At 35.9% G+C, this 13019-nt stretch overlaps 1 protein-coding gene across 3 annotated transcripts in view; it reads right to left on the bottom strand.

The window, feature by feature from the left end:
- The window catches only part of LOC120310235 (rab GTPase-activating protein 1-like), a 102601-nt gene that overhangs the window by 49540 nt on the left and 40042 nt on the right, over positions 1-13019 (bottom strand). For 2 of the 3 annotated variants that reach the window (XM_039348488.1, XM_039348439.1), the window contains one exon: positions 1770-1898. In XM_039348488.1, the coding sequence (XP_039204422.1) occupies positions 1770-1898 (129 nt within the window). Of the gene's footprint in view, positions 1-1769; positions 1899-6010; positions 6157-13019 lie in introns of those variants that run through there. The other variant, XM_039348450.1, reaches the window with a different exon arrangement.

The raw sequence follows: 13019 nt of genomic DNA, 5'->3' as shown, positions 1-13019 counted from the left end.
AAAGAAAACAGGCTGCCTATACATCTTACAATAAAATGGATACCCAGACAACTTTATCAAAAAGTGCCTGACTACTTAACCCACTATAGCACAACCAATACAAGCTATGAAAAAAATAACACCTCAGAAACAAGAAACAGATTATTACAACTACATGGCATCACCATAGCACACAAACCAACTCCCTTTTTACAATCCTGTAATCCAACTAAAGCCCTCCAAAACATCTTAAATAAACCAAAAGACTCAGCAGCCCAGGAAGAAAAAAATACGAATCCTCTACTTAGTGTAAGGAATGTAACAGCTAATATGCAGGACAGGCAGAGGATTACAGAACACATCCATTAACACCGTCTATCAGTCAGAAGACATGATAAAAGCTCTTTAATTTCACAACTTGTGAATAGAGTCACCTGGTTTCAACTGGGAAACTGTGAGCATCCTAGACCAAATTAAATCCAAATTCATATCACTCAAAAAAGATGATAAAAAGCTAAGAAGGAAGCAAGACCAGAACACATTTCCTCCAATGCCCAACAACTAGACAAGCAGGTATTAACACTAGACAAAAAAAATCAAGGAGAAAACAATATCCTAATCAAGAAACTACTAAGCAGAAAACCAAGCCCCCAACAATACTGGCTGGAAAAAATACTGTATATAAACAGGGATTAAAACCCACACTCACTAGCACTGTTATTATCTAGTTGAGACATCTCATGTCTGCAAGCAAACAACCACGCTCAGAAAGCACTAAAGACTCCACATTTCAATCCTGGGCTATATATATGGTGATACTAGATGGGAAGGTGAAGGATATATGACTTCTTTTTTTTTTCTTCTTCTTCTTCTTCTTGGTTGACAATAAATATGCAGATTTTGAGTAGAATTATTTTTTGGCTTGTGCTTCCTGTGTCAGGAAAAGTAGTGTGGTTCACATCTGGTCAGAACCAATGCGACTGGTGCTGACATACTAAAAAGTTACATTGAGCCGCAGTCAGTTTTGCCAGGATTTGCAATGGTACAAAGTATGTATTTGATAAACCCAGAATAATTATTAGAAATACATAGGAATGCTAGAAGCCAAGAGACGTGATTATTAATTTGATAAACCTTTTACTTAGATAGGTAATTCTGTCAAAGCTTCATAATGGCATATAAAGCAAAGCTTCTGTCAGTTGTGATTCTTAAAGAATACTGTACAAATGGCAATAGACTCAAGGCTTTACTGTGAATAACCAAACTCTCTGGAGGCCATTTTTACCTCCAAGAAAACTTTATTCAGAAGAAGAAAATTGTTCAAGTAATCCTGAAGAAAAAAAAATGCTTTCCTCAACATTGCACAAATCAATCTATCTTTAGTACAGTCAAATACCAGCATAAGGAATGCGAGATACAAAATTTAAAAATATACAGTGCATTAAAGCCAAAGAATCCTTGTACCCTGGGCTGAGCACACCCTAAGCATCTTGGGCTGAGCACATCCTGTCAAATTAATCTATTCAAGAATTAAAACAGTCTCATGTGGATCTCTATGTTGAGTACTGTACCTATTTGAATGAGCCTCAGAAAGAAGAACCAGATTTTCCATAAACCAGTTTATTATCTAAGCAAACTGGATGGTAAATGATGTTCTGGTGATATTTGAGGGAGGGGTTTAAAAAAAAACTTAGCAAAGATATCTTTTGTTCAATTACTTATTTCTCACATGGTCAGTCTTTATATTAGCTTTACTTTATGTCAAAAATGTCCAAGATAATCAATTTTACCTTGACATTGCAGGCCTGTTCCATAAGCCTTCTAGCATTTTCTTCAGCTCTGTATCTTTTAGGCAGCTGTACTCTAAAAAACTTTAAAGCCCCTTCAAAATCAGCTTGCAGAAGATCCTCTTTGGAAGTCTACAAAGATATATATTGGAGAACAGGTATGAACAGTGAATCAAAGTAACTTTGCTCTATTTCATATATATATTGGAGAACAGGTATGAACAGTGAATCAAAGTAACTTTGCTCTATTTCATAAGATATAGCATTTATATAAGCATAAATCCAATCAATGGAATAAGAAACTAGATAACACTTTTTTCTAAAATCAAGAAAATTAGAGTCAGCATAACGTAAGATATCTTTATTCTTCTATACTTAAAGAAAATTGGAGGAGGGAAATGTTCCTGAGTTATTTATAAAAATAATGAAGTTGGGAAAAATAAATATTAAAAAGCTAGTAATGTTAAAATCATGCTGATAGCTTTTGTTTCTCAGATTTCTGAACTGTGTACCATTGTAGTATAAGGTTTTGAAAGCTTCAGAAATGACAGAACAATGAGGTAAATGTCTTCATGGTTAACAAACGTTTACTATGTATAAAGGTAAGCAATATACCAACAAAAAAACTCCATTTGTAAACACATAAACCCTAGTTATAACCAGCATACCAAAGTTAATATACAAAACCACAGATGGGTGGTGTTGCCACTTTTTTATATTAATGATTAAACAAAATAAATTTGCTCTTGTGATAATTCCTCTTATGAGAATTAGTACTTCTAGAATAATAAAGCAGAAATTCACCAATGTTCTCACTTCACCATCTATGCAAAAAAACCACACTCATCCACATTCCCACAGTATATACATTTTGTGATAAATATTTGTTTGCATATTTATTTGGGAAATTAAAATGTGAACTCAATAAATTGTTCTCACACTCTCATTTTCACTATCTTACTGGGTTTAATTGAACCTCAGACTAGCTTCTTAAAAGATCTGAAAAAAGGAGAGGCCTCATGGCCCTCCATCTTCTCCTTGTTCCTCAGTGATACACTGCAAATTTGTTTGGTATGTTGCAACTGGAATTCTCCTTTACATACATGTGAGAATGATAGTTCTTTATTTTGTGTAAACATATGACAGCATATATCCCACAAACATACATCCATCTTACTAAACAGGAAGTTATAAATATATTCAAGTATTCAGGACAGAATTTAGCATACAATGATAAATTTTGACTTTCCTAATGGAAAGTACAGATAGTCCTCGACTTACAGCTACAATTGAGCCCAAAATTTCTGTTACTAATCAAGACAGTTATTAAGTGAGTTTTGTTCCATTTTACCAACTTTCTTGCCACAGTTGTTAAGTGAATCACAGCAGTTGTGTCTGCAACGACCCTTGCTAAAGCCATCCTGCTTGTTTTTGATTGCCACAGGAATGGGGAGTTTTATGCTAGTCTAAACAATTTTCTGTCCCGTGGGAACCAAGGTCATTTCTGTTCCCTCATCTGCGGGGAGGGTTTGAGCCTAATGTTAGAAAGCCCGCCAAACTGTTCTATTGGGAAACGTGGTTGATTGCATAGTTTCTGGGGTGGGAAGTTTAACTTTGCAATACTGTAACTTTTTGGAGGGAACATTTGTCTTGGTTTCACTTTTGACCATGCCGATACTTTGCAGCCAATAAACATGTTCTTAGAGGAAAACCAAGCCCCGGAGTTCTGCTTTAATTGGTTTCATCTATCGGAATCATAACAAGTTGTTAAGTTAGTAACATAGTTGTTAATTGAATTTGGTTTCCCCATTGCTTGGCAGAAGGTTACAAAAGATGATCACATGACCCAGAACACTGCAACTGTCATAAATATGAACCAATTGCTAAGCATCTGAATTTTGATCACGTGACCATGGGGATGCTGTAGCAGTTGTAAGTGTGAAAAATGGTCATAAGTCACTTTTATCAGTGCTGCTGTAACTTCATAATGAGCTGTTGTAAGTCAAGGAGTACCTGTAAAGGGAAAAACTAACTCATATATTAAATTCTTCAAACTGAATATTGACAAACATAAGGCAGGAATATGGAGGAAATACCATCTTGATATGATGAGAGAACCTGAAATTATAAGAAGATTTGGGTCGGGCAAGCTTCATAATGCAGGAGATACAGTATATTAACAAAACTTTGTGACTAGAATTCTTTCTCTAATACCAACACAGTTTCAGTAATATAAATACAGATTCCCCAAACAGCCATCATCACCAGATGGACAACAAAAGCATATTGATTACATAATAGGAAAAAGAGAAAGTAGACATTTAAGGGACTTCTAATAGGTGGATGAAAAATTCACACGGGTTACAAATGACCCTTTTTAAAAAACAATCCAAATCAGTTAACATCTCTAGTATCTAAATGATTTAATCCATTTAACTTATGCAGAAAGAAATCTAAGAAGCTATAGAAAGAGGAAAGAGACACTGTGAAAATTGAACTGGAAGGAGAGGACTATAAAAAAATCTTCCAAAATATCAAAGAGGAGCACCTCCAAGTAGCTTCTGAAACAAATTATCATGCTAGTTAACAAAAAAAGGGGGGGTGGAGGCAAAAGTCTTGGGCAATAAGGTTAAAAAATAATTGAAGGCAGACTTCCAACATCAAGCAAGAATAGACATGAGAAAAAAAAATCTTGATTAAGAATGTCAACAAATTGAAGGAAATAGTGAAAGAAACAGGAAAAGAATATTTAAGATTAGGGGAACAATTTAACTAGGTTAGGGCTATTCAAGTGTACAAGTAGTCACTTGTCACTTACCATTTGAAGTTATGATAACACACGCACCCAGAGCTACTTACAACTTGATTTGGAGTTCTGATGACCCCCCACACACATGTACACACAAAGCCACATGACTACATTTTGGGCACATCTCACAGCTCACATTTATGGCCATCTGCAACATTCCAGCATTTTTTACTGGTTTCTGGGATTTACTTCTTGTTTCCAGCAAAACACAAAAAACACCCACTGAAGAAAATGGATTTGCTAAACAACCACAACTTAACATTTGTGGCATTTGCTTAATGACCGCCTGAAAAAAGTTGTAAAATTGGGAGCTGTCACATGGTAATCTACTTAATGCACCACCACATCTTACAACCTTTGTTCCAGGCTCAATTACAGCTGGAAGTCAAGAACTACCTACAGTATAATCATGGAAGACACCCAGTAAAGCAAATTAAGAAGATGAAAAGACTATTCTAAAACCCTTTGCAAACAAGATTATAGAAAGGAAGAAACATTTGCCAAGTCAGCATATGTCCAGGAAGCAATTCCCTTAGAAAGTGAGTTTACTGTATATAATAACAATAGACCAGATGAAATACAACAAACTACATAAAATATTTGTTGAACTGTTTAAAAATGCATGAATAAGGGCATTAAATGCCAACAACACTATTCCAACATATATGAAACAAGACTGTGGGGCCTAGAATTTTCAAAAGTTGTTGTACAATATATAATTATATACCAATTAAAAGAAATACAAATTATCAAACATTTGCAATAATTCATTTGGCAAGCGATCTTACAAATGAGAATAAAGTCATACAAGGAGGCTGAAACCAAAGTCAATGAGCCAGATATCAGAAAAGGCAAAGGGCCATGAAGTTAGATATATATAGATGAATAACAGAGATAGAACACAGAGTTGGAAGGGACCTTGGAAGTCATCTAGTCCAACCGCCTACTCAGGCAGGAGACCCTATACCATTTCAGACAAATGGCTGCCCAGTCTTTTCTTGAAGGCCTCCAGTGTTAAAGCACCCACAACTTCAACACAAGGCATTCCACTGGTTAATTGTTCTCACTGTTCGGAAGTTTCTCCTTAGTTCCAGATTGATTCTCTCCTTGAGTAGTTTCCATCCATTGTTTCTTGTCTTCCCTTCAGGTGCTTTGGAAAAGTTTAACCCCCTCATCTTTGTGGCAGCCTCTCAAATATCAGATAATAGATAATTTCATTTTTACTTTATTAATTACAGCAAGACATTTGATTCCGTACATCATGCTAAAATGTGGAATATATTAAAACTAAAGGATACATCAGATATGACAGGATGGTTCCCAAGTTCTCTCTGCGCAATGCCTATATCTTAACTTGAACATACGACCAAAGGGGAGAGGGACTTGAAAAGCAGGTTTCTACTAGAAATGGATAAGTGGGCAGAGAAAAGAATACCTGAAGCTTGGTCCATTAGTGAGGGTTCCAGGGCCACTGAAAAGGTGAAAGAGCTCTAGAATTTCAGGGTCCAGGGAGAAGAGAACAAAAAAAGGAAGGTTGTGCAGGATTGAAATACTACAGGTAAAAGTGTTCAGTTAGTGGACTGGCAAGCACAGAAAAGCTCAGGAAAAGCAAAAGTAGTCCCACCAGTACGTTCAGCTGGCATACTGGCCAGCAAAAGTTGGCAAGGAATCCAGACAGTTGGCCAGGCAGTTTTGCCTGGCAGGATGCCTAGGAAAAAGGAACCTGGTACAAAGGAAGCTTCTGCCATAAGGTTGGCTGGCAGTAGAACCTTTGAGAAACCACAGAATTTAGGTCAATAGTTGGAGTCAGGACACCAGGAGCGAGGAGAACAGTAACAGTGAGAGACACTGTTTTTTTTGCCCAGCAATTTGGTTATAAACAGAATGTAATGAACATTAATGGCACCATTACACCAGACCAGAGTGGAAGAAAGAAGTTGGATGAGAGTCAAGCTAAGCCTGGCTGGGACAATAGCAACAGGGTGGCTACATCACCTCTACTCAACAGTAGCATCAAGCCCCACAGGTGTCGAAGAAGTCCCACTGGGGGCAAAGAAGTTCCAAGAAGAGCTGAACCCCAGGTGCAGCCACAGCAAGTGGGACTCTGGACATGGATAAGCATCAAGCAGCCTCAGAAATCCTTCTTCCTTAATATTGCCTTTTCTCCACATTATATGCTGCAAAGGACATCTCAAAGAGGGAGGTAGTCCTGCACCAGACCCCCAGGAGTGGTAAAGGCTGCTTGCAAAGGAAAGTTAAAGCATAAAATGAATTAAATTTCTACACTGCCTTGGAAATCAGCCAAGATCAAACCAACACTGCTCTAGATTGAGATGATTTGAGTTGAAAGTTCTTTAGAATCTAGCTAAAAGAGAAATTGGAAAGCAAATGTCACTGACAACCAAAATGGTGAAATATGAAAACACTTATCAACTATCACCACAATAAAATATCTGCAAGATTAAATGCCTAATTGTTGCATCTTAGACTTATAGAATCATAGGCTTGAAAGGGATCTTAGAACTATTCTAGTCTAATCTCCTGCCCATGGCAGGAGACCTTAGATCAGAGGTCCCCAACCTTTTGGGCACCAGGGACAGATTCCATGAGGAGAGGTTTCTTCGCGGACTGGAGGGGATGTGGTTTTGCATGCTGCCTGTATCCTACGGATGGGGCTTCGCTTGTTTGCACAGACTGGTTTCTGGCATGCTGTGGTGTCGGTCCATGGACTCGGGGTTGCGGACCCCTGGCTTAGATCATCCCAGACAAATGGTTGTCAATCTTTTCTTGAAAACCTCCAGCAGTGGTGCTGTGCATGGTTTTCCTATTAAGAAAGGAAGGGGAAAGCTTTTTCTACAAGGAACAGATCTATGTGCCTTTGAGTCTGTTCCATGCTAGATCCTGTGATTCTAGGACATTAGAATGTTCTTTTGAGCAACTTTTACCATGAACAAGAAGTTATTGCACTGGCTGAAACTGGAAAAATTGAATGGGTTAATTCCATTCATTAAAGGAATGGCAAAATTAGAAGAAATCATAGCTGAAATCAAAACAAGAGATTACAATGCAGATATTTCTTGTACAGAAAGATTTAAAAAGTGAATAAAGAGGAAAAAAAGTGACCATCTACAGCTGCTAATGAAGAACTGAGCATTTTTTTAGCTCAAAATAGATGATAGACAATGTGCTAGAAAAGTAAACACATTACTAATCCTTGAGAAAAGCAGTCACAAACTTAGAAAAGATCATGACAAGTAAAAATTTGTTATCTTTCATTATCAGGATAGGGAAAGCACATACATTTTCCAATGGTAATGCGTATAAAAACTGGACATGGAGAAAAACTAATGAAAAAATAATAATGTCTTCAGAGTATAGATTTTGTGGGTACCACATGCAAGAAAAACCTATCAATCTGTTCTGGAATAAATATTTTTAAGTCTGTCTTGAATGAAAATTATCAAAATGTCCTAACTCTGAAATAGTGATCAGAAATTCAGATAACTTTTCAGTTTCTGATGCAAACTGATGGCAGATTATATAAAACTGTTGGAAATTCTGAGAACTAGAAAAATACAATGGATAAAGTAGTTGAACAGGATTGAACAGACTGCTTGAATGTTTGGCTTTAAATAGTTCATAACCAAACCAAACTGCATTTCAGATATTTTCATCTGTATGAGGACAGCCATAGTTAGTCTACAGAAGCAAAAATTCAGGAATCTGGCAGCATCTTTGTAGATTAACACATTTTATTAAAAGGCATACATTTTTGTGAGCTTCAGCAGATGCATGAATTGACTAAACTAATATCTCATGGAAATTATTGCTCATGAAAGCTTATGTTTTTTAATAAAATATGAAAAAGTGCTACCAGATGGTTTGATCTGTACATGATAGCAGCTGCTTTGCCCCAGATATAAAACAAAATGTGGTGGTTATTTTAAGGCAGAATGGCTGGAGTAGAGTAAGAGTGGGAGAAAAGCTTTCTTTGGTGATGGGTATGTGTGGACATCATAGTGGCAGCAGCAGCTGAATAGATATGGGGGAGGGGAGGGGAGGGTTGGGATGAAGGAAATTAGAAGTAGTAAGGCCAGTGAGATGTGTCAAATGAGATACCAGCTACAATAGCCAAGGGGAGACAGGGCAGTAGGAAGAAGGTGTGATGAGAAGTTCAGGAGGCATCAATATGATATACCACACTGGCAACCTGCTCTTTATTCCTGAGACCACACCTAAGAAATAGGTGTAGAAGGTAATATATGGGTGCTAAGAGAAGAGTGGGAACAAAAGGTGATTAAGAGGTTATATACTAATGGAGATCATGCAAAAGAAATGGGCAAGTTTGGTGAGTTATTGGGGAATCCAAATTTAATTCAGCAATCTGATATGGTTTGGCAGAACTTTAGAAACATAATAGTTTGTTCCAGATTCAAAATAAGAAAAAATATTTTACATTTTGTTCATGCCCCTAGTAATAAAGATAACAGCATCAGAAAAATTATAAAAGTCCAGTTTTATTTGCATTTGGTTGCATTGTTTCAAAGTTAAAAGTATTAAACTAGTTTTAAGTTTCCTTAAAACCCAAAAACCATTTTATACAATCTATAAAACCTTCTTTGACGGTGTTCTCAAACATGTGATTACCTAATAGTCTTTACATATTAACTAGTAGACTTTACATATTAGCTAGTAGACTTTACATATATAGAACTAATTTGGGAGGGGGGGTTTCAATAACTTCTGCAAAATTGTAGTAGTTAAAACGCCCAGATAAAAAAATTGCTAAAAAGAAATATATGATAGCAATCACCCAATAATTTATGTAAATTAGAGAAGCAACTCATTTTCTATTTGTATTTAGTTATTTGGTTTATATCCTGCCTTTCATTCAGGAGCTCAAGGCTGTGTACACAGTGCTCTTTCTTCCCATCATTCCTGCAATCCCGTAAGGTAGAATATCTGACCCAAAGTTACCCAATGAGCTTTTAGGCTTGATAGTAGACTAAAAACTGGCCATTCTACTCCCGATCCAACATTTTAATCATTATACTATACTCATTTGAGACTAATTGGTTTGTTAATTTATTTCAAATGATTTAGATTTGGTGTGATTAATAAAACTGATGAAAAAAAATGACAAGATGAGAAAAATTTGAAGAAATACAGCCATGAGAAAATTACATACACTGAAGAGTTATAATAGTAATTGGAGATACATAACAGTAATTGTATGATATGGGATAAGATACTGAAAAATTGGTATGAAAAATTGGAAAAAGCAAAACCATGGATGGGGTCTGTTAAAAAAAAATATAGTTTTATTAAATAAATTCACACATGTGCTGCATAACTTTGGTCCCTCATCTAGAAAACATGACAATGAAAGAGTATAGAAAATTTTAAATGTTAAAGACAGAAACTAATTAAAAAAAATTATGAATTATGTGACTTTTCAGTTATTATTCATGACAGTTAAATAGAATTACTATTTCCAAAGATAGCATACATTTGCTTTAACTAAATATAAGATGTTGATGACAAATTGCAGCAAATAAAAGCCACCTCCAGTAAGTTCTATAGACATCTACCAGAAATAGTGTATCGGATCAATCTCACATCTGGATTTATATGTATACTGTACAGACTTGAATATTGGGTGTTATCTAACAAAATGAAATTCAATGGTGAAAAAAGTAAGGTTCTACATTTAGGCAAGAAAACCAAATGCACAGTATAGTATAGGCGGTACCTTGTTTAATAGTAATAACTGTGAAAGGGATCTCAGAGTCCTACTGGACAATCACTTAAATATGAGCCAGCAGTGTGCTGCAGCTGCCAAAAAAGCCAACACAGTGCTAGGCTGCATTAACAGAGGGATAGAATCAAGATCACGTGAAGTATTAATACCACTTTACAATGCCTTGGTAAGGCCACACTTGGAATACTGCATCCAGTTTTGGTCACCACGATGTAAAAAAGATGCTGAGACTCTAGAAAGAGTACAGAGAAGAGCAACAAAGATGATCAAGGGACTGGAGGCTAAAACATATAAAGAACGGTTGCTGGAATTGGGTATGTCTAATTTAATGAAGAGAAGGATGACGGGTGACATGATAGCAATGTTCCAATATCTCAGGGGTTGCCACAAAGAAGATGGAGTCAAGCTATTCTCCAAAGCACCTGAAGGCAGGACAAGAAGCAATGAATGGAAACTAATCAAAGAGAGAAGCAACCTAGAACTAAGGAGAAACTTCCTGACAGTTAGAACAATTAACCAGTGGAATAACCTGCCTCCAGAAGTTGTGAATGCTCCAACATTGGAAATTTTTAAGAAGAGACTGGACAACCATTTGTCTGAAATGATATAGGATTTCCTGCCTGAGCAGGGGGTTGGACTAGAAGACCTCAAAAGTCCTTCCAACTCTACTATTGTTATTGTCAACTATCTGGTTAGGTATTATCTGTTGACTTATTGCTCCAACATACTCAAATATTTCAGACTCGAACAAATCTTGCTACGTTTCATTGCTTTTTTCATTGTCTACTAGTATTTACAACTAGAAAAGGCAACTTTCCTAGCATGCTAATGTAGTAACATTGAAATCCTCACAAAATTCATTTGATATTGTCAAATCTCAGCCTAATCTATCTCATAGTGATGGAAGATATATTATAATTATAATGGGAGGATCGTAAATATAATAAAATTCATTATTTTTGAATTAATGTTATTGTTTCATAAAAGCTATATTTTTTGTAACTTGGAAGAAAATAGGGTGGTTTGGGGCAATATTATAAATTATATGATTGTGATATGAAGAGAGTGATTTACTTATTTTTGTTTAAAACAACTAAAACAGCAGCAGTAGAAAATTGTAAAGTTTTAGGTGATTAAAATATTACCAATATTTGTATTGTGCTATACTCATTTGCCTACTGAGTAGCAACTGTGTTTTTAACAAAACCCCACAACAGTGGAGATGCCCCCACAGAAGAGTCTTCAGTATAGATAGATCCTGCTCTGATCAGCAAAGTTTTCCACAATGTTGCAAAAGGTCTCTGGACAATTATTTAGTTCTTGTCACTTGTTAGAGAGATAGTTAGACTAAAAAATTGTTTGGATGGAAACTGTATTCATATTTCAGAACTGTCTTTTATTCTTAATCTGAACCAATTTAGATCCTCTAAGACAGGGGTGTCAAACTGCTGGCCCGCAGGCCAGATGCATCACGCAGAAGCTGCACCCACCCCATTGCCGGCAATGGCAAAACAGTGCCGATACGTTGCGCGATGTCACATGATGTCACAAGTTTGACATGTCTGCTCTGAGGGATATCTAGCCTTCTGAAGGGTTTCTCTCAAATGGAAAACTGATTTTATCATTTATGTGTTTCTTCTGGCTTAGATGACAACTCTGTGCATTTTATTTCTGTGAATGCTCCAACACTGGAAGTTTTTAAGACGAGACTGGACAGCCATTTGTCTGAAATGGTATAGGATTTCCTGCCTGAGCAGGGGGATGGACTAGATGACCTCCAAGATCCCGTACAACATTATTATTGTTGTTGTTGATGATGATGATGTTACATTTTTGAGTATCCTTTATTAAGATTTACAAGGGTGTCAAATTAAAAAAAAAAGAACTAGCATTTTCTCTGTTATATCAACAACACATACAATTTATTGAGGAATGCTATAGAAATAAATAGGGATAATAGCAGGATTACCTACAGGTTATGATAGCTTTTCCAGAGGCAGCAGTTATAGCTCAACAGAGTCTTAGCTATTTTAAGGGTAGGTTAATAGAGAAGAAACTCTTCTGTTTATCACTGACTCAGTATTGGAACAGCTACAATCCAGGACTAAAAGGCACTGCATCAAATACATTGCTATGAAACCTGATTTTTTTAAGACATGATGGATTAAAACTTAGACAATGACAAATCTTGAAGTCAGACAGATCATGATTTTAAAAATAATAGAATGTTTTATATTCTGATTTTGATAATATTTATTCACTATGTTAAAATGTTTTGATGGCATTTTACCAATTTATTAAATAAACTGATGCATCCAAAGAGTTTTAGGAGAAAGTTTGGCTACCTCAAACTTGTATTCTTTGCTTGTCTAATAGGATCTCCATATTCACCACCAGATCAAGGATAAGAATATACATAAATATTTCAGAATCACAGTTCATTAACAATTATATTTTTCTTATTTAATAAGACATATTATTATTTTCATGCCAATATCCTTATTTTAGAATTCAGTTCAGACATGATTGTTTCCTTAAGACACCAACAAAATTGTCCTTTGTATCTCAGCAGAAAGGCAGAATAAGAGGATGTTCCTCAGTTTTAATAGCAACAAGTCATACAACATAGGGTTTTTTTTAAAAAAAAATGACATCAATTTAAAATTAACAGTTCATTTTTCCA

Source organism: Crotalus tigris, unplaced genomic scaffold (genome assembly GCF_016545835.1).
Source record: "Crotalus tigris isolate CLP2741 ecotype Arizona unplaced genomic scaffold, ASM1654583v1 scf7180000017560.2302168, whole genome shotgun sequence".
In the NCBI taxonomy this organism is placed as follows: domain Eukaryota; kingdom Metazoa; phylum Chordata; class Lepidosauria; order Squamata; family Viperidae; genus Crotalus; species Crotalus tigris.
Note: the sequence above shows the minus strand (reverse complement) of the source record. Positions and strands in the feature narration are given on the sequence as shown.